This window comes from Hemicordylus capensis, chromosome 3 (genome assembly GCF_027244095.1).
Source record: "Hemicordylus capensis ecotype Gifberg chromosome 3, rHemCap1.1.pri, whole genome shotgun sequence".
NCBI lineage: Eukaryota > Metazoa > Chordata > Lepidosauria > Squamata > Cordylidae > Hemicordylus > Hemicordylus capensis.
In genome coordinates, this window is record NC_069659.1 from 194,041,393 (window position 1) to 194,063,291 (window position 21,899).

Here is a 21,899-nt window from a genome sequence, read left to right on the forward strand (position 1 = left end):
GCAACCAAGATGATTAGGGGCCTAGAGCACCTTTCTTATGAGGCAAGGCTACAACACCTGGGGCTATTTAGTTTAGAAAAAAAATGACTGCGGGGAGACATGATAGAGATCTATAAAATCATGCATGGTGTGGATAAAGTGGGTGGAGAGAAATTATTCTCCCTCTCACATAACATTAGAACCAGGGGTCATCCCATGAAATTGATTGCTAGGGACCAACAATTTAGGACCAGCAAACGGAGGTACTTTTTCACACAACGCATAATTAACTTGTGGAATTCTCTGCCACGAGATGTGGTGACAGCCAACAACCTGGATGGCTTTAAGAGGGGTTTGGATAACTTCATGGAAGAAAGATCTAACAACAGCTACTAGTCAGAGGGCTATAGGCCACCTCCAGCCTTAAAGGCAGGATGCCTCTGAGTACCAATTGCAGGGGAGTAATAGCAGGAGAAAGGGCATGCCCTCATCTCCTGCCTGTAGGCTTCCAGCGGCATCTGGTGGGCCACTGTGTGAAACAGGATGCTGGACTAGATGGGCCTTTGGCCTGATCCAGCAGGTCTGTTCTTATGTCTTTTGCGCCTTTGCAGAAAGCCACGGAAGAATCTTTAGCTCCGTTTAGGCGGGTGCTGGCCCTTTAAAGCATAGTGATATCAAAGCCTTAAAGGGTGTCTATAGTACCAGCAGTAGAGTTCCTTCCTCTTCAGTTCCTTCTCGTCTGCTGTTCGTGCTGCCTCAGGAGGAATCTACTTCTATCCCTTGGATCCTGTAAGAGATTTAGAGACTGTTTTTTCTGACTGATTCTTGGTTTTGACTTTGGCTGTTTCTTCTGACTTTCTCTATTTGCTATCTGGACTGTTTCTAACTCACTGGATTTGACTCGGACCATTTTTCTGGGCTCTGCTTGCTTGCCCCTTCTGATTTGTTCCTATTTCTGATTTTTGGATTGACCTTGGAGCGTTTTTGGATTCTGGCTATGTCTACCTCTAAAAGCTTCAAGCACTGTTCTACTTGTAAAGGCATGATGCCCTAATCTGATGGACATGCTGATTGCCTCATTTGCCTGGAAGACTCTCATAATACAAGTGTGTGTAAGGTGTGTCTTTCCTTTCAAAAGAAGAAATGACTAAGTAGTGACCACCGCTTCAACGTTGACAGACTCTTTTGGGAACATAGGAAGCTGCCATATACTGATTCAGACCATTCGTCCATCTAGCTTAGTATTGTCTACACAGACTGGCCGCGACTTCTCCAAGGTTGCAGGCAGGAATCTCTCTCAGCCCTATCTTGGTGATGCCAGGGAGGTATCCCTGGAACCTTCTGCTCTTCCCAGGGCAGCTCCATCCCCCGAGGGGAATAGCTTACAGTGCTCACATATCAAGTCTCCCATTCATATGCAACCAGGGCAGACCCTGCTTAGCTAAGGGGACAAGTCATGCTTGCTACCACAAGACCAACTCTGCTCCCTTAAAAATATAGGAAGCTGCCATATACTGAGTCAGACCATTGGTCTATCTAGCTCAGTATTATCTACACAGACTGGCAGTGGCTTCTCCAAGGTTGCAGGCAGGAATCTCTCAGTCTTATCTTGGAGAAGCCAGGGAGGGAACTTGAAACCTTCTGCTCTTTAAAAAGCCATTGGACAGGGGGCACAAAAAATACAAGCATAAACATGAGCAGGATCGTTCAGTGGTGTTGGAGCCCCGCAAGAAGAAAGAGAAGAAGCATGGCTCGTTGGAGTCGTTGACTAGGCCCAAACCTGTATCGCTTGAGTCCCCTTTGGCATTGGGATCATCATCAAAGAGTTTTCCCTCAGCACAAGCAAAGACTCCTTCCCTGGCATCCACGCAGCTGGGAGCCTCTTATTCGCCTCTTCCAGCACCGACCCCTTCAGTGTCGAGACACAACAGCAAGTCGATGCCGACACCGACCTTCGATGCTGGAGTGCTGGGCGTTGGTGTTGCCTATGTTTTTGGCTCCAAAACGCCGACCTCATTGGGGACACAGGTGGTGCCGTTGGAGCCGGTGCTGATGCCGATTCAGTTTTTATCAACATTTTCCCATGATTTGTCACCGATTCGCTCGGTGCCAGTGTCTCCAATTGTAATCTCCCATGATGTAACAGCAGTGCAATCTCCACAGCGCCTGACAGAAGTCCCGATTACACCTTCATTGGAATCACTGGCTCTTCAGAATTTGCTGCACCAGGAACTGGAGAAACTCCTAGGATTGACGAGTTCGACTCCATCTCGTTCCACCTTCAAAGGATTTACGTTTTCACAAGGCCTTGATGTGGAAGAGTCTGACTCTCCTTTACCAGTCCGTAGAACTCCTACTGGTGGCCTTTCCAACTTTACCCCTTGATTGATTGATTGATTGATTGATTGATTGATTGATTGATTGAATTTTTATACCGCCCTTCCTAATTTGACTCAGGGTGGTACAGTGTTACCCTTTAAAGAATGCTACCACTTCTTGGCTTTGCAGGCTCAATGTGGTCCTTTGGATTATGGTAGCTCTCCAGGGGCATTTGACTTACCTCACCTCAGGCACAGAGAGTGTTCTCATACTCACCCTCTTCCGGGTTCTCTGGCGCTCCCCTATGATTTTGAAGAGTACAGACTATGGAAGACGATGCGCCTTCGGGAACCCGTTCCGGATTTGGAGCGTGTTCTTTCTAACCCATTTAAGGTAACTGTTGTTCCTTTGGAGCCTGCTACACTGTTGCCTAGAGCACTGTCACCAACCCCAGTTTTGCTGTTGCGCCACCTCCGGATACCCTACATGAGAGCCCCTGGTGGCGCAGTGGTAAAACTGCCGCCCTGTAACCAGAAGGTTACAAGTTCGATCCTGACCAGGGGCTCAAGGTTGACTCAGCCTTCCATCCTTCCGAGGTCGGTAAAATGAGTACCCAGAATGTTGGGGGCAATATGCTAAATCATTGTAAACCGCTTAGAGAGCTCCGGCTATAAAAAAGCGGTATATAAATGTAAGTGCTGCTATGTGCCTTCCTGACCAGTGCCTCCTGTGCTGCCTAGGCTGCCAGAACCTTTGTATCCACCTTTGGTTCCAGGATCACCAGCTATACCATTGCTTCCGAACCCCTTTGATCCTCTTCCTCAGGATCTTGATTCAGATGGAGAATCGCCCTACATCTCGTACCTGGAATCTGATGTCTCAGAGGTCCCTCTGAGCACTTCACCAGATGATAATGTGGGGCAGCAGGCCTTCAGACTCCCCTTCAGAAGACACCAAGTTCTATCATGCACAGATACAAGAAATGGTTAGAGCTTTGGGCCTTGAGATTCCTCTACTGGAGGACACAGTAACAGGCCTGGTGTATAGTTACCTTTCCAGATCCTCTGTGGCGTTCCCTACGGGGCTTCCGATGTTGACGTCATTGGTGGCTGCTGCTAAAACCGCCTGGTCGGCCCAAGTGACACAGCCATGCAAAAAACTTGAGAATTTGTATCGTATTCAGGAGGCTTCTTGCCCTTTCCTCTTTAAGCATCCGGCTCAGAACTCCCTGGTGGTTGATTGTGTGCTTCATTTCAGATCTTCACAAAAGCACTCAGCACCAGTAGACAAGGAAGGGAGGAAGCTGGACTCCATAGCCAGGAGGTTCTACTCGTCAGGTTTCCTCTCATTTAAAGTCGCTAATTACATGGCTGGTATGGCCAAATATCAACAGTCCCTATGGGACAATATGAAGGAGGAGGCAGCCTCTCTGCCTGAGCCCTTTAAGGGAAGGTTTTTGTCGACCCTTTCAAAGTCAGCAGACTTAACTCAGCAACAACTGAGCACAGCCAAGCATCTCATGGAAACTGAGTCGAAGGTGCTGGCTGGGTCCATGGTGTTGGGGCGCCACGCCTGGCTTTGTTTGACACCACTGGAGCCAGGTATGAAATAAAAGATAGAAAGCCTTCCCTTCAGTGGGGAGGGCTTGTTCTCTAAGTACAGAGATAATGGAACACCTGAAAAAGTCTCTGTTTACAGCCAAGACCTTTGCTCAATCCCAGCAGTCATCCTCATACCACCAAAGGTATTGGCCTCCATTTAAACAACGGTAGCAGCCTCCTCCCTTGCAAGGAAGATCTTCTTACTGAAGGGGATCTAGACAATATTCCAGGTGCCCTTTCCACCAGCGTCATAAAGTCTAGCAAAAATCGAAGGCCCAAGTTCAGCCTAAGCAGCCCTTTTGAGATCTCTGACCTGGGAGTGTCTTTACCTCTCCTGTTAGTTGACATCCCCCTCACTCCATACCTACCTTCCTGGTGTCATATTACATCAGACACCTGGGTGTTATGCATAGTGCACGACAGCTATGCCGTTGAATTTGACTCCATCCCTGCCCACGTGAGCATAAAATACACCCACTCAACTCCTATCCTTGAAGAAGAGGTAGCTTCTCTTCTCCAAAAGGATGCCATAGAACTACTGCCATCTTCATCCATGTATGCTGAGTTCTACTCAAGATACTTCCAGGTTGCCAAGCATGATGGTGGCCTTCTCCCATCCTGGACTTGAGAGCTGAACAAGTTTGCCCAAACTGCAAAGTTTCATATGATCTCTCTTCAGTCAATCCTCTCTTGTGGGAGGAGGAGTGGTTTGCGTCTTTAGACCTCAGAGATGCTTATTTCCACATATCTATACATCCGCAGCACCACCAGTTCTTACACTTCTGTTTGGGCACTCAAGCTTACCAGTATAAAGTTCTCCCTTTTGGACTTTGTACCGCCCCTAGGGTCTTTACAAAGTGTATGGCGGCTGTCATTGCTTATTTGCATATTCAAGGCGTATCTGTTTTTCCCTATTTGGATGACTTGCTTTTTACAGCAAGGGACAAGCTTATTCTGCAGTCCAACTTGAACTTACTCTCTCTTTTGGCTGATCTAGGACTTGTTGTCAACCTGAAAAAATCACTTCTCAAAGGACTCTACAGTATATTGGGGCGGTGCTGGATGCAGATGAAAAAGGTGCGTACTTACCTGCAGAATGCATCCAGGCTATCTCCTCCATTGTGGCCACCTTCTAGTCTGCTCCCAGACAACAAGTCCGCTCCATCCAGTGGTTGTTGGGCCTGATGGCTTCTTGTATGATGACAGTGGGAAATGTGCACCTCACTATGAGGAGTCTACAACTCTGGCTGCTGTCTGTCTTCCGGCCGACTCTAGACAGCCAAAACAAGTAGTTAGTAGTGCTGGATAATATCTTATGTGATATACTGTGGTGGTCTTGGCCTGACTCCCTAACGCAAGGGATCCTTTCAGTTGTTGGACCCCATGGTGTTGGTTACTACAGATGTGGCCATGTGGTCACATCTACTACTGTGGTTACTACAGATGTGGCTGGGGTGCTCACTGTGGGTCTCTGAACTCGCAAGCTTTGTGGAATCCCCAGCAAAAGGAACTCCACATTAACTTCTTGGAGCTCCTGGCTGTTTTTCTGGCCTTTAAGGCATTTTTACCCATCCTCCAGGGCCAAATGGTTTAAGTGTATATTGATAATACTACGACTATTGCCTACTTGAACCACCAAGGAGGTACTTTCTCCAGGTCTTTGAACAACCTTGCCCTACAACTCTGGGACTGGTGCATATGTTATGAGATCACACTCATGGCCATCCATATCAAGGGGGAGGATAATATCCTGTCTGATTCCCTTAGCCGGGACATCTCCTTCTCTACCCTCCATGAGTAGGAGCTTAATGACTCTGTTCTGTCAGATCTCTTTGCTTCGTGAGCTACTGTGGACTTATTCTGTGCTTCTGTGGACTTATTCGCCATAGTAGATAATGCTAAATGCCCTCTATTCTGCTCTAGAGTGGTCCTTGGCATGGGTTCCATGGGAGACGCCTTCCAACTGCGTTGGCAAGGCAGGCTTTATTACCTTTCCCCTACTTTTCCGTTGTTGTCTAGGATAATAGGAAAGATACTCCAGGATCACACCCAATGCATTCTGGTGTGCCCCTGGTGGCTCAGGCAACCGTGGTTCCCAGCTCTTCTCTGGCTGTGCAAGGGATCTACCTTCACCTTCCACCTCGTCAAGATCTTCTCATGAGGGAAGGGGGTCAAGTTTACCACCATGCACTGAGATCCTTATCACTGACGGTGTGGAGGCTGAACTTCTAGACAGTATCCTGTTGAACAAAAGAAAGGCCTCTACGAGAAAGTCTTATAAATGCAAATTGAAGCATTTCACATCCTACTCTTCGTCAAAAGGCTTTGACCCTCTCAAAGCCTCCATAAGACAGATACTCCTCTACCTTGCCCACCTCAAAAGGCTGGAACTTTCCAACACCTCCATCAAGGTGCACCTGGCTGCCATTTCAGCACACCATCAGGGCTGGTAGAGTAAATCTGTCTTTGTCCATCCTGACTCCAAATGTTTTCTTAAAGGGGTTAATAACCTGTACCCTCTGGTGTGGGCACCCATTGAGCCTTGGAGCCTCTCACTTGTACTGTCCAAACTTACAGAGGCCCCTTTTGAACCATTGCTGTCTGCCTCCATGAGACTGCTGTGTCTGAAAACTGCCTTCCTGTTGCCATCACTTCAGCAAGATGGGTCAGTGAATTTGCTGCCCTGAGGGCGGACTCCCCTTATACCAAGTTGTCCCAGAACAAAGTAATCCTTCACCCGGATCCTAACTTCCATCTGAAAATTGTATTGTACAGTGGTCCCTTGACTTACGATGTTAATCCGTTCTGAACGCACGTTCGGAGGTCGAAATTTTCGTAAGTCGAAGAGCGCATCCACGGAGGTCTGAAAACATTCGTAAGTCGAGGAAGCCGCATCTAAAAATTCGTAGGTCGAGTAAGCCGCATATAAAACGGCAATGACTTCCGGTCTTTTTTGTCATTCGTACCTCGAAAACATCGTAAGTCGAGTAGTTCGTAGGTCGAGGGACCACTGTATTTTCATATTAATCAGGACATTGTATTGTCTACCCTTTTCTGTGACCCTTCTACGCCCCTTGAACATTCTATGCACGTCCTGGATGTCAGAAGGTGTCTGCTTTATTTTTTGGACCGCACTAAGTCTTTCAGGTGGACAGAAAACCTGCTTGTCTCCTATACGGGAACAAGTAAAGGCCTTGCCATCTCAAGACAAAGATTGTCCAATTGGCTGGTTCAGTTGATCTTCTTTTGCTACAAAAAGCAAGGCATTCAACCACCCTCCAAGATCAGGGCGCATTCCACTAGATCCATGGCTACCTCAGCTGCCCACATGTCGGGCATCAGCATGAAGGACATCTGCAGGACTGCTACCTGGTCCTTAGACCTGCCCTTTGTCCGACACTATGCCGTGGACTTAGGATTTGCTTCAGAGGCCAGTTTTGGTCGGGCAGTCTTAAAGAAAGTATTGTAACTGCTAGCATCCACCTCCTTTTTACATGGGAGCTAGCCACTCACCCAGTTGGGAGTGACCATGGACCCCTACAGAGATAAACAGGTTGCTTACCTGTAACTTATGATCTCTGTGGGGGTCCATGGTCACTCAAACACCCGCCCAGCTGTCGCCTCTGCTAGCTTATTTTTTGGCTTATCCTTTTCACATACCTGTGCTGCTTTGATACTTGCTGTCTTTTTCTCTTCTGGATGATGTTAGTCTCTTTTCAGCGGCCACTTCAGGAACCAAAGAGGGAGGCTCTGTACTGCTGGTACTATAGACACCCTTTAAGGCTCCGACTTCACTACGCCTTAAAGGGCCAGGATGCACCTGAACAGAGCTAAGGATTCTTCCGTGGCTTTTTGCCCAGGCGCAGAAGACCCAGTTGTGAATGACAATGGACCCCCACAGAGATCATAAGTTACAGGTAATCAACCTGTTCTTCTTCACAGCAGAAGACAGTTAGATCCTTTACAACTGTTGAGCAACAACTGGACAATTATTGTGCTTTTAAAAAGACATTGTGCTTTTTAAAAACTCATCTGGAAAAGACACAAAGAACAGGAAAATTGGTTTGAATAGGAACTGCGTTAATTGGATTAAGGTCTGTCTTTCCTCAAGGGTTCATGTTGCAGCTTGCCCAAAGCACCAGCAACAAAGAATTTCAGAAGTATGTGTAGGAAATTTTCAGTGAGGAAATAATAATCTGGAATGGCAAAACATGTTTTCATCTCTAGTACCACCTTGTGGGGCAATGTAAGAAATGCGGAGCAGGGTGATAATTATATTAGAACTGGCAAAAATGTGGATTTGACGCTTGGTAAGAGTGGCAGACTTCTTGACTAACAAAGTGTGTACATAAATAGAACCACAGAGCACACAGTGAGACCATCCCTGTATCTCTGTCAGTTCATTTGCATGTGTATTTTTGCACAACAGAGCCAGTGGGCACTTCTCCTGGAGTGCTCTCCTGTGCTCCTAAAGCCCTCTGTCAGAGCAGAAATGCATCAGTTCCCTTGGTAGTGCTCTGACAGAGAACTTTGGGAGCACAGGAAAGCACTTCAGGAGAAGTGCCCACTGACTCTGTTGTGCAAAAACTTGCTCATAAAGGAACTGACAGAACTGCTGGGGTGGTCCTGCTTGTGCTCAGTGGCGCTATTTCCATGCACACACCATTAGGATGTCAACTAGTAATTTAATCTTGCCTTATTTCCACTGTGTTTTACTGTTCACATAGTCGGCAAATAACAAATGGAAAGTGAATCTAGATTTCTTTAAAAGGCCTGTCCTTTTCTGAATTTTTTTTTGGTGGGGGGGAACTATTTGATTTTTAGGCTCTGGTATCCAGTATTTACATGAAAACAGAATAATACACAGAGATCTAAAACCTGAAAATATTGTTCTTCAGGATGAAGGTGGAAAGGTAAGTGAAATGTTTTAATGATCCAAACAGCAGATCTAGAAGTCATTAACTTAATTTTGATTGGATATAGTGAGCATACTGCGAGAACTACTGTTCTTAGTCATCACCTGCAATATCTAGAGCAGGGGTTCCCAGCCTCTCATAACAAATGTACCCCTTCTGTCACAAAAGCTTCCTAGAACTTTTGTGTGTGTGTTTACTTGTCCCATTAATTTCAATGAGAGTACTCAATGCTAATATTCTGAAACCTGATGGGTCAGTCTGAAAGGAGGGCTCTACTAAGCTTCAGCATTTAGCCAGCCAGTCAGGAGCAGAGGAGGAGGGTCTTCTCCTGCAGTGTATGTATCACTGAGGATGTGTTGACTTCATGCCAAAGATCCTCAAATGGGAAGCAAATAGCGTGGCTGCAAAGTGGGGTGACAGGAAGACTCTGAACATCCCCTGGGATCCCCTTCAGGTCCCCCTAGTACCCCCTGTTGGGAACCCCTGTTCTAAAGTATAAGATTATTTGTACTAGAATGCTCTCAGTATTGGAAAGAATAAACCTCCATAGCTCAAAGGATAAACAGAGGGCTTGTTTGAAAGCAGACTCTGCCATGGGTTGGGCTCTATGAGACACAGGACACAATGAATTGCTAGGGACTTCAGGACCATTCTCATTTTTTCTACGCATCTTCAGTTTGAGTAGGGGATACAGTGGGGAGTGGAATGAGGGTAGAAAGAGAGAAGATTGAACAATGGAGCTGTTTGCCTCAGAATCTTATGTCTCCTGTGTAGGATACATTAGATATGCTTCGGTAAAATTCTCCTGGGGGCATTAACGGCCGGTGCGGGTGCCACTGGGGGTGTCTCTCGCTGCCCTCCCAGCGGCACCCACACTGGCCGCTAATGCCTGGGGGTGTCTTGGGTGGATGTATATGATTGTGATGTGCAGAACATTCCACAGTTGGAGTGTTCCTCCTCAAAACAGGCTGTTTTGAGTGTTCCGGGCTCAGAACAAAACGCCCTTCATATGACTCATCCTGAATTGGAAGGTTCCAACTGTTGCAAGTGCCATTTTGGCCTCTGCGCATGTGCAGCAGCCAAGAACCATTTTGGATTCCAGAATGGTGCTTGGAACAGCTCAGACCGTTTTGAGTGTTCTGAGATTATTCAGGCTTAACCGGTTGTTCCAGTTGAACGTTCCATGCATTTTGCATTCCATTCCGAGTTCAAAACAGAACACAAAATGCATTTTGTGCATATCCTTAGGATCTGATCTTTGATTGTAATAAATCCCTTGATTTGGGTGGATTTTGTTCATGCTTTGGCTTTTGCAAGCACATGTGCACACACGCAATCTTGGGATGCAATCCCAGCTGGGAATGTGTGTGAATGTTGTCACATCATATATCTTTTCCTCCTTACTTGGAGAGTGTGGATCAGGTGGGGAAAATCTCCAAGGTAGTTGCAATATTGCATTGTGGAAAACTGGCTCCCACACCACTGGGTACATGTGAAGAGGGTCTCTTACTGTCATATTTGAGATTGGGAAGGAGTACTTCCAGTTTTCAGGAAGGCAGGAAGACCAGCTAAATCATTTGGTTTCCTTGCTAGAGTTTCTGGTATTATGTGCACCCCATTTGTACATGATGATTGTCCAATTTCACATTGTTTTGGGATGGAGGTATGTGGATGTACCCTTCCTTACTTCTGTGAAGGAGAAAGAGAAGATGTGTGAACAGGATTCCAGTTATGTCACTCTGTTAAGAGATGAATTTTACAGACTGAAAGGAAGCATACATTTGAATAATTGCAAAAACAGGTTCATGGTACTGCTGTGATGGTGATTTTAGGGGTGGGATTCTGGGGCAGATAATAAGAGCAAGATAATGGCTGTTACTTTTAGTGCTTGGGTGTGGTCAAAATAATTCACGAAATGGTTGTGTCTGGCAGTAAACTTCTGAATTTTAAATAAACCAAAATTGGGATGAAAAAAACAAAACGTGGAAATTAATTTCCTTGTTAATATGTTCAGAAACTGTGAATCAAGTCTTTGTGGTAAAGGTAATTAGGAAAAGATAAATTTTGCCATGTAATAAAAATAAAAATAACTGATCCACTATAAATAAAATAATAAAAATAAAATAACAAATAACAAATAACTGATCCACTATATGATCCAAAAGAAATAAGGAATTGAATATTAACTTTAGGTAGCATGCAACTGAAGATGTACCATCAGCAAACCTCAAAACAGACATGCAAGCAGGTTTTGGTGGTTGAAAGGCACCTGGCAGAATTGGGAGTAAGAATAACTATAAAAAGAGAGGAGGCAATTCAGGGCTATGACTAGGTTTACCAAAGCAGAAAGATGAGAGAAGAGAGCAAGAAACTGAGAAGGAGGGTGTGGCAATGAAGGCTGTAAAGAAACGTTTGAGATAGAGAGGAAGAAAATGGAATTGCCCTGAACACTGCTTTGGTAGCAGGAGCTAAAAAGTGGTCTTAAAGGTAGTGTGTCGTCAATTCGATTGCGACTCCTGGCACCCACAGAGCTTTGTGGTTTTATTTTGGTAGAATACAGGAGGGGTTTACCATTGCCTCCTCCCGTGCAATATGAGATGATGCCTTTCAGCATCTTCCTATATCGCTGCTGCCCAATATAGGTGTTTCCCATAGTTTGGGAAACATACCAGTGGGGATTTGAACCAGCAACCTTCTACTTGTTAGTCAAGCATTTCCCTGCTGCTCCACTTAAGATAACACTTAAGGTCTTAAGAGCTTGTAAATAGAATAAATGTAAGGAGTAAAGAGCACCAATCCCTAAACTCAAAAGGTGAAGAAAACATGAGTATGAAAAGTAACAGAAAGGCTAAGCAATATATATATATATATATATATATATATATATATATATATATATATATATATATATAAATATCTTGCACTTGATTTTATTTCCAGATAATTTACAAAATAATAGACTTGGGATATGCCAAGGATCTGGATCAAGGAAGCTTGTGCACGTCCTTTGTTGGAACCCTGCAGTATTTGGTAAGATTTCAAAGATCAAACTACATTGTATTTTGGCAGAAGCTGCCCCAGTTGTTATTGCCACACATTGTACCTGAGTTACAAAATAAAATCTGCTGTACTTTCCAGAGATTCTTTGCTCTTACTACATTTTATATTGTTTTGTTTAAGGCACCAGAACTCTTTGATAATAAGCCCTACACAGCTTCTGTAGACTTCTGGAGTTTTGGAACTGTGGTCTTTGAGTGCATTACAGGATTTAGACCATTTTTACACAATCAGCAGCCTTTTACCTGGTAAGATACTTGTGCCTGTGGCTAAATGTGTTATTAGACCATTGCTTACTTTCCCCATATACAGAAGAGCGAATAGTATGAACTACTAGCTCTGTTTTACTCAAGGTTCCTGAATAGTTGTATCAAAAGTTTTTCTAAAACCTGAGCAGTCCCCTACTTCTTAGAAATGAACCACCAGCTCTACTGATGGAGTCCACCCTATCTGTTCAGATACAGAACCCATGTGTGGGATTATTGAGCTCAAGAGGAAGGAAAATAGTTTTACCTTGTGAGTTTTCTTTCCACAAATCTGCCCCTCACTCACTTGGTCTAATAGTATTCAGTATTTTATGAGCCTTTTCAGACTTATTTTGTACTGTAAATGCACTGTTAGTTGGGATCCAAATATGTTGTCTCCAGCTAGCATGTCTTTCTATCAATATGTAGGAACTGGGGAGGGATTGTGGGGAGGGGCAGGCATTGTGATTGCTGCCTGTAATGTGGTTGTGTGAATGTTGCAGGCACCTGTTGAAAATGTCAGTGATCTTGCTGGTGACTGTTGTTCACAAAGGCTTACTAATCAGACTCTATTTGTGTTTGCCTTCTCCCCTGTGCTTGTCTGACTTGAGCTCAAGGGAGAGGCAGGGAGTTTGCTTTTTGTACTGCAGTTTGAAAAGAGGTAGAATCAGGGAGCCTAAGGCAAGCACAGAGTACTTTCTTATCTTGCTTGCCCTGAGGTTTGCATAAAATAAGACACAGTAGGGGGAGACGTCTGTAATTGTAAACTGCCCTGAGCCATTTCGGAAGGGCAGTATAAAAATCGAATAAATAAATAAAAATAAATAATTATGGGAGCAGTGGGTTTCTGATCTCCATATCGGAGCTCAGGTGAGAGGTTGGGGGATGTTGAGTGGATGTGTATTGCTTGGTGTCTGCACTAGAGGGCCAGGGTCCTTTGCCCATGGTAAACTGGAAGGTAGATCAGGAACATAGGAAGCTGCCATATACTGAGTGAGACCATTGGTTCATCTAGCTCAGTATTGTCTACACAGACTGGCTGCGGCTTCTCCAAGGTTGCAGGCAGGAATCTCTCTCAGCCCTATCTTGGAGATGCCAGGGAGGGAACCTGGAACCTAGATGCTGTTCCCAGAGCTGCTCCATCCCCTAAAGGGAATATCTTACAGTGTTCACACATCAAATCTCCTTTTCATATGCAACCTGGGCAGACCCTGTTTAGCTAAGGGAACAAGTCATGCTTGCTACTACAAGACCAGCTCTCCTCCCAGATTGCTGGGCAACTGGCTGGTAACAAGCAACACTATTCACTATCATGCCTGAATGGTTTTCTGACTTCTGAATTTGAATTATATTTTTAGTACTTTAGAGATAAAAAGATAATTTACTGTATTGCTCAAGCCTGCAGTGTTCATAGAGCCCTTGAGAATCAAGTAAAATTCTGAACTTCAGCCATGATACCTCCTTTCTTGCCCACCACTGCAATGTCCTGCCATTTCATGAACCGCTCTTGATGTCTCCGCCCCCCCCCACCCGCAAGTTCCTCTCTCCAGCATAGAAGCTCTTCTTTCCCCAAAGAAAATATGTCAAGAAGGCTATCCATCTTCCAGCAAGGCTCTTCACAAACATATACCCTGCCTTGTATTGGGATGAGATTGCATCACTGGCGCTGAATCAGATATTGTACTACACAAAAAATTCCAAGATTCTTTGTCATTTGGAAAGGCCTTTATGCCATGAAAGTGAAGTTAGTTCTAACTACAAGAGTCAGTGTGGTATAGTTGTCAGGGAGATCAGAGTTCAAATTTCCCACTCAGTCATGAAGATCCCTGGATGACCTTGTATTCTGTCTGACCATACCTGCCCACATGTCCCTATTTTCCCATTCAAGTTAATGGGAATATAGGGACATGTTGGCAGCTCACAGGGTTGTTGTGAGGATAAAGTGTGGCAATTTCATCCGTATGAACTCAAAGGAAAACAGGCTGGATACAATGTGAATAACTGTAATATAAGAGCAGTTCTCCAGTAAAGCAAATGAACTAGGATGGTGATTGGCCACTTGCCTGTCTTCTATTTTGAAAGTTTCAAAGAGAAGGTTTGACAGGCATGTGGCACAGATTCCCTAAGATGTAGCATGTCCTCTCACACAGTATGTTGGTTTGACTTCTTTCCATCCTCTGTCTTCACCCTCCTACCCACTCTACTTCTGTAGGCATGACAAAATCAAGAAGAAAGATCCGAAGTTCATCTTTGCATGGGAAGAGATGACTGGAGAAGTTAAATTCAGTGCTCATTTGCCAAATCCCAACAGCCTGTGCAGGTAACATTCAATTCCTTTCTTTTAACTTGTAGAATTCTGCTATTCTGATGTATGTGTCAGAATTATAGCCCAATATCTTTTCAAATTTGAGATATTTATTTATTTATTTATTTATTTTACATTCATATCCCGCTCTTCCTCCAAGGAGCCCAGAGCGGTGTACTACATACTTGAGTTTCTCTTTCACAACAACCCTGTGAAGTAGGCTAGGCTGAGAGAGAAGTGACTGGCCCAGAGTCACCCAGCTAGTTTCATGGCTGAATTGGGATTTGAACTCGGGTCTCCCCGGTCCTAGTCCAGCACTCTAACCACTACACCACGCTGGCTCTCTATTATCTCATTTGATGGTTCTAGGGTAGAATCTTGAACCAAAGCACATTCCAAAGCCCAAATACACCTTTAGCTTGCCTTTTTGTGATGGGAAATGTGCTTATTATGTAAACATTCACCCTGTTAAGTTGTGTGTGTGTGTGTGTGTGTGTGTGTAGCTCTAGAACTTGTAGTCTTTCTCTTTTTCCTTGTCTGATTTCACTTCCTGGTATCTCCAGTTAAGGCTTAGAGAAACTGCTGCCTGAAACTTTGGAGTGCCACTGTCAGTCAGTGTAGAGTAGACAATACTGATCTAGATGGACCAATGGTCTGACTCTGTATAAGGCAGCTTCCTATCTGTTGGTAATGGGTATCTCTGTATCTATATAATATATATAAATATGCACACACTCTGTTAAATTATTACTTGCTTCAGATTTTTCAGATGATATTGATGAGGACAATTTTAAATAACCAATAACTCCCAACTCCATCCTGGCCCAATATTCACAGCTACATGGCTGTTCATGAATGCCACAACATATATTTAGTGTTAAAAATAATGACTCAAAACTAATTACTGATACTGTATTGAAGTGATGTTCCAATACAGTTTTATGGGTTTGACCACTTGTATAGGACTGAATGTGTACTGTGTGAACATGATCTCAATCTTTTATTTGCTAGACTTATAATTCGCAATTCCGAAACATCTTGAAGGGTAATATTCTGTGTAAATACAGAATATTGCAATCTAAAGCCTAAAAATGGTGGAGCCATCGTGACATAGGGAGGTTAACATTATACAAACAAATCTTCAACGTACTGCTGGAAAAAATGCTTGCCTGTCCCCAGCTATTAAAATTTTCTACACAGACAAATATTTTGATTCCTGTTCCTGTTCTTCCTTATTTCATTCCTGCGTTTGTTCTAATCAGTGCAGCTCTAATGACACTAGGGAATAAAAATTACATAGATCATGACTGCTGATAAAGTTTGTAATTTCTTTAGAAGAAGTATAAAGTTTCAATTAAAGTTGGAATCTTAACGTCTATACTTCTTGAAGGTGCCATTTAACAAGGATTCTCTGCTGACTTCCCCCTATATTTGAATCTGCACATATTTGCAAGTTGTCACCCACATGCAGTGGTTTGATGGCAACTGTGGTGTTTACAAATCCCTGTAATACCCATTTTCTAACCAGTGTAAATCAAGTGTCTGCTCCATCTTGATTAGGCTAGTTATTTTCTGGGATAACTAAGTTGTCATTAAAGTCAGAGAGTCTTGTGCTCTGCCAGATTTGAGGATTCTGATCTGGATCAAGAGCCGTCGAGATCCATAGGTATGGGAGGTTCTGTGCCTGCACAAGAACCACGTGGTAGCAGTGCCACAGCTCATCAAGGCGTCTGGGCCCCGTCCACGCCTACAGCACGCTATTTAAAGGCAGGCTAGGCATCATGTTCCTCAGTTCTTTTCTGACTGCCATTGCATTTAGACCTCAGTCTGTTGCTCCTCGTTGGAATAGTTCTTCAGCGTTATTCAGTTTTGTGAGTTCATCTGTTTTTTAAAAAAGGACTGCTATTTTGGAATTTGACCTATTTCTGGCTGACTGACGACGACTAGCATTTTTTTTACTTATTTCTGGCTGATGACAATGGTTGGCGTTTTTGACTTCAGGAACGGACTCGGCTTATGCGTATGCCTATCGATATGGCTGAGGAGAAACTGAGCTTTAAGAGGTATGAGTTGCTTCCTAGTGTGGGATGCAAGTTTCCCCTCTAGAGCATCTCTTCTGAGTAGAGCATTTGCTTGTTATTTTTACAGTGCTTACCTTCCCCCCCCCCCTTTTTGCTTAGTATAATTGTAGAAACAATGGAGAGTTGGCTACAACTGATGCTAAATTGGGATCCACAGCAAAGAGGGGGTGGTACCAGCCCAGAAACTGGTCATGTCCAATGTTTCCAGTTAATGGATCACCTACTAGGCCTGAAGGTAAGTTCTAATATGATATATTTCGATTAAACAGAGCAACTATAAAAAGCACAAAATGTTTAATGAGCCAATAAATCTTCATTTGATCCCTGAAATATCACATTCAACGTAAATGGCAAGGTAAAGCACACTCCCCCTAGACTAATAGAGCAATCCTGTGCTCCCAGCTATGCTGCTAGCCTAATAGAACAGCACAGGTCTCATACACAGGAGGTCATAGGTTTGAATCCTGGATGCAGCTTCCACTGGAAAGGTCTGTGAGAGGTCCTATCAGAAGCACACTTAAGAGAAGACAGTGTTGGAGCCAATCGAAGGAAACATTGCACAGGGTAGTTTCCTGTCTCCCATTACACAAGGTAAAAGGATGACTTGCATCAGCCATCCCATCTAACCACCGCCACCCCCACCCATGCTCATTTGCTTGATTGCATTAGTGCTTATTATTATTATTATTTATTTATCAGATTTGTACACCGCCCCAAATTTTCGTCTCTGGGCAGTTAAAAATAGCATAAAACAAGTTAAAAACTCATACAAAAACTTAAAACAATTTAACAGTTTAAAAATAAACCAGAGATTAAAACCTAAAAAATTTAGGAAGCTGAGAAAGCTTGAGGGAAAAGATGGGTTTTCAGATGTTTTTTAAAAATTGCCAGAGATGGGGAGGATCATACCCCAGCAGGGAGCGCATTCCACAATCTCGGGACAGTGACTGAGAAGGCCCTTCTCTTTGTAGCCACCAAACGAGTTGGTGGTAACTGGAGACAGACCTCCTCAGTTGACCTCAGTGGGCAGTGGGGCTCATAGTGAAGAAGATGCTCTCTTAAATAACCAGGGCCTAAGCTGTTTAGGGCTTTATAAGTTATAACTAGTACTTTGTATTTTGTCTGGAAACCTATTGGCAGCCAGTGTAGCTCCATCAGTAAAGGAGTAATGTGATCTCTCCAAGATGACCCAGAGATCAACCTGGCTGCTGCATTCTGAACCAACTGAAGTTTCCGGACTACATACAAAGGCAGCCCAATGTAGAGCACATTATAGAAGTCAAGTCTGGAGGTTACCAACAGATGTACCACTGTTCTGAGATCATTGATCTCGAGAAATGGGTGCAGCTGGCGTATCAGCTGGAGCTGATAGAAAGCACCCCTGGCCACTGCCTCAACCTGAGAAACCAGGGAGAGGTGGATAAGACCTGGATAAGACCTCTCTAGCCTTTTCATATGTACTATTGCCATGCCAGGTCTTCCCCATCCTATACCTGCGCAGTTCATTTTCTTACCAAATGCAGGAGGTACACTGGATCTGTTTTAGAACATGGTTTTGTTTTTTGGCCCACTGCTCAAGCCCATCAAGGTCATTTTTGAGTCTTGATTCTATTCCCCATCCCGCCCCCGCCCCCCGGCCTCTGGTCATCTGCAGATTTGATAAGCATCCCTCTGCTCCCTCATCCAAATCACTTATAAAAATGCTGCGCAGGACAGAGCCCTGTGATATTCCATGTGATACCTTCCTCCAGGTTGATGTAGAACCATTAATAAGCACCTGTAGGTATAATTGTTCAACCATCTATGATTCTGCCAAGCAATAGTGCCTACCTTTTGCCTTCTTATCAAGGATAGCATGGGAGACTTTGTCAGATGCTTTGTTGAAATCAAGATACACTTTCTTATAATATTCTTATAATATTCTTTCTTATAATATACTAAACTAGTAACTATCAAACAGCGAGATATGTGTGTACCTCACATTGTAGTGTCATAGGAATATAGGAGTTTACGATTGAGTTGGAAGGCTTCTCTACAAAATAGCAATAGCATAGCACTAGCAATAGCACTTACATTTATATACCGCTTTATAGCTGGAGCTCTCTAAGCGGTTTACAATGATTTAGCATATTACCCCCAACATTCTGGGTACTTCACCTAAATAGGTGAAGGCCTGAGAGCATAGCGAACAGGGATAGCAAACAGGACATAAGAGTTTTGCAGGAGTTTAGCGGGAAGAGTGCCGGGGAGTTTGGATCACAAGGAGCCTGGTAGAGAAGAGAACGTAAGTACATATTCCTCCCTCGTATCACTCATATTCTTGGGAAAGGCTGTTTGGACAGTTAAATAGCTGACCATTACAGCTGAGACCTATCCTTCTAATAAACAGATAATAAACTACTTACAATAAACTATCTCTAAATACTGTATACAGCCAACAAGACAGTATGAAGATAGAAAGTCAGCAGGGGAAGGGGCACTTCCCAGTGTATTGCACAGAGTGCCACATGTATGACTATTTGCCCCATGGGCAGAAGTCATGGGTGTGTGCTCGGTGCAAGGAGCTCCTGGCCCTCAGGGAACAAATCCGTTCCCTTGAGACCAAGGTGGCAGATCTGGAGAGGCATGTGGACAAGACCTTCAGAGATGTGATAGAGGCATCCCACTCCAGGGCTGGTAGCTCCTCTGCTGTCAGGGAGAAGGAAGGTCTTGGGCAAGGAGGACATCAGTCTGAGGAAGAGGGAAATGCTCCTTTAGAAGGGACCCCTTCCGTGGATGATGAGCCCATATCCTCTCATACAGGGGATACTCTTCTGGGGGGTGGGGGCCTCCTTGTAGTTGGTGATTCGATCATTAGAGGTATAGAGAGATGAATTTGTGACCTGCGTGTTGACCGCACGGTGACCTGCCTGCCTGGTGCGAAGGTTGTGGCCATCATGCAGCGTCTAGACAGGCTCTTAGGCAGTGCTGGGGAGGAGACAGCTGTCATGGTGCACATTGGCACCAACGATGTGGGGAAATGTATTTGGGAGGTCTTGGAAGCGAAATTTAGGCTGATAGGCAGTGTATTGAAGTCCAGGACCCCTAAGGTAGCATTCTCAGAAATGCTACCTGTTCCACACACAGGTACAGTGAGACAGGCAGAGCTGAGGTGTTTCAATGCGTGGATGAGACGTTGGTGCCGGGAGGAGGGGTTTAGATTTGTTAGGCACTGGGACACATTTTGGGGCAAGCAAGGCCTGTACAAAAGGGACGGGCTGCACTTGAACCAAGATAGAACCAGACTGCTGGCGCTTAAAATCAAAAAGGTTGCAGAGCAGCTTTTAAAATGACACCTGGGGAACAGCCGACAGGAGCTGGGCAGTATCCCGTTTGACAAAAGCCATCCCTTAAAGTGCGAGGGTGCAATGAATTCAGATAAAACAGAAGAGGACAGTGCGGAACTGCATAAAGAGCAGACAGGAGCCTGTGCCAGCAGGTCAAAGAGTCATAAGAATAGCATACTTCAGGGGAGAGATTCAGAGTATAGGTGCTTATATGCCAATGCCAGAAGCCTCCGAGCCAAGATGGGTGAGCTGGAGTGCTTGGTTGCTAACGCAGAAATAGATATAGTGGGCATAACAGAAACATGGTGGAACAGTGAGAACCAGTGGGACACAGTCATCCCTGGGTATAAACTCTACAGAAAGGACAGGGAGGGGCGTATTGGAGGTGGAGTAGCACTGTATGTTAAAGAAGGGATAGAATCTAACAAGCTTGAAAACCTAGGTGGACTGGAGTCCTCCACAAAAACCCTGTGGGTGACTATAGAAGGCCGGAATGGGAACATGCTACTGGGGATGTGCTATCGCCCTCCGGATCAAAATGCCGACAGTGACTGGGAGTTACAGGAAGAAATCAGGGAGGCGTCAAGGAGAGGCAGGGCTGTAATTATGGGTGACTTCAATTACCCACACATAGACTGGGTAAATTCACAGTCAGGTCAGGACAAAGAGGTCAAATTTCTAGATACACTAAATGACTGTGCCCTTTAACAGTTGGTCATGGAACCGACCAGAGAGAGGGCGACCTTGGACCTAATTCTGAGTGACACCCAGGACCTGGTGCGTGACGTCAGTGTCATCGACCCTTTAGGGAACAGTGACCACAGTGCCATCAAATTCAGCATACATGCGGGGAGAGAATCACCAAGGATGTCTAATATGGACATTTTGAATTTCAGAAGAGGAAACTTCTCCAAAATGAGGAGTACGGTGAAAAGAAAGCTGAAAGGGAAATCCAGGAGAGTCACTTCGCTCCAGAGTGCATGGAGTTTACTCAAAATCACAATACTAGAAGCCCAGTTAGATTGTATACCAAAAAGGAGGAAAGATACCACTAAGTCCAGGAGGATGCCAGCATGGCTCACGGGTACCGTCAAAGAAGCCATAAAAGGGAAGAAGACTTCCTTCCAAAATTGGAAGGCCTGTCCAAATGAAGAGAACAAAAAGGAACACAAACTCTGGAAAAAGAAATGCGAGGTGACAATAAGGGAGGCAAAAAGAGAGTTTGAGGAACATTTAGCCAAAAGTGTCAAGGGGAATAACAAAATCTTCTTTAAGTTCATCAGAAGCAGGAAACCTGCCAGGGAGGCGGTTGGTCTATTAGACAATGACGGAGTGAAAGGGATTATTAAGGAGGATATGGAGGTTGCAGAGAAGCTGAATGAGTTCTTTGCGTCTGTCTTCACAGCAGAGGATACTGAGCATATACCTGTTCCTGAACCAGGCTTTTTAGGGATGGAGGCTAGAGAGCTGAGTCAGATAGTAGTGACAAGAGATGATGTACTAAACTGTCTGGAAAAACTGAAAGCTAACAAATCACCAGGGCTGGATGACATCCATACAAGAGTCCTCAAAGAACTCAAACGAGAAATTGTCCTTGCTCCTTGCTAAAAATTTCAACTTATCCCTGAAATCAGGCTCTGTACCAGAGGACTGGAGAGTAGCAAATGTAACACTGATTTTCAAAAAGGGACCCAGGGGTGATCTGGGAAATTACAGGCCAGTTAGCCTAACTTCTGTTACAGGCAAATTGATGGAAAGCATCCTCAAGGATAAAATTGTAAAGCACCTAGAAGAACAGGCCCTGCTGGGAGTGAGCCAGCATGGCTTCCGCAAAGGTAAATCTTGCCTCACCAACCTTTTGGACTTCTTTGAGGGTGTCAACGAGTGTGTGGATCAAGGTGATCCAGTTGACATATTATACCTGGACTTCCAAAAAGTTTTCAATGACGTTCCTCATCAAAGACTCCTGAGGAAGTTTAGCAGTCATGGGATAAGGGGACAGGTACATGTGTGGATTGCTAACTGGCTGAAAGACAGGAAACAGAGGGTAGGTATAAATGGAGAGTTTTC

The 21,899-nt window shown here is 44.5% G+C and overlaps 1 protein-coding gene across 6 annotated transcripts in view; it reads left to right on the forward strand.

The window, feature by feature from the left end:
- CHUK (component of inhibitor of nuclear factor kappa B kinase complex) overlaps positions 1-21,899 on the forward strand; it is a 65,261-nt gene that overhangs the window by 17,497 nt on the left and 25,865 nt on the right. For all 6 annotated transcript variants that reach the window (XM_053308785.1, XM_053308787.1, XM_053308786.1 and 3 more), the window contains 5 exons: positions 8,724-8,812; positions 11,756-11,845; positions 11,996-12,120; positions 14,330-14,437; positions 16,603-16,738. In XM_053308785.1, the coding sequence (XP_053164760.1) occupies positions 8,724-8,812; positions 11,756-11,845; positions 11,996-12,120; positions 14,330-14,437; positions 16,603-16,738 (548 nt within the window). The remainder of the gene's footprint in view (positions 1-8,723; positions 8,813-11,755; positions 11,846-11,995; positions 12,121-14,329; positions 14,438-16,602; positions 16,739-21,899) is intronic.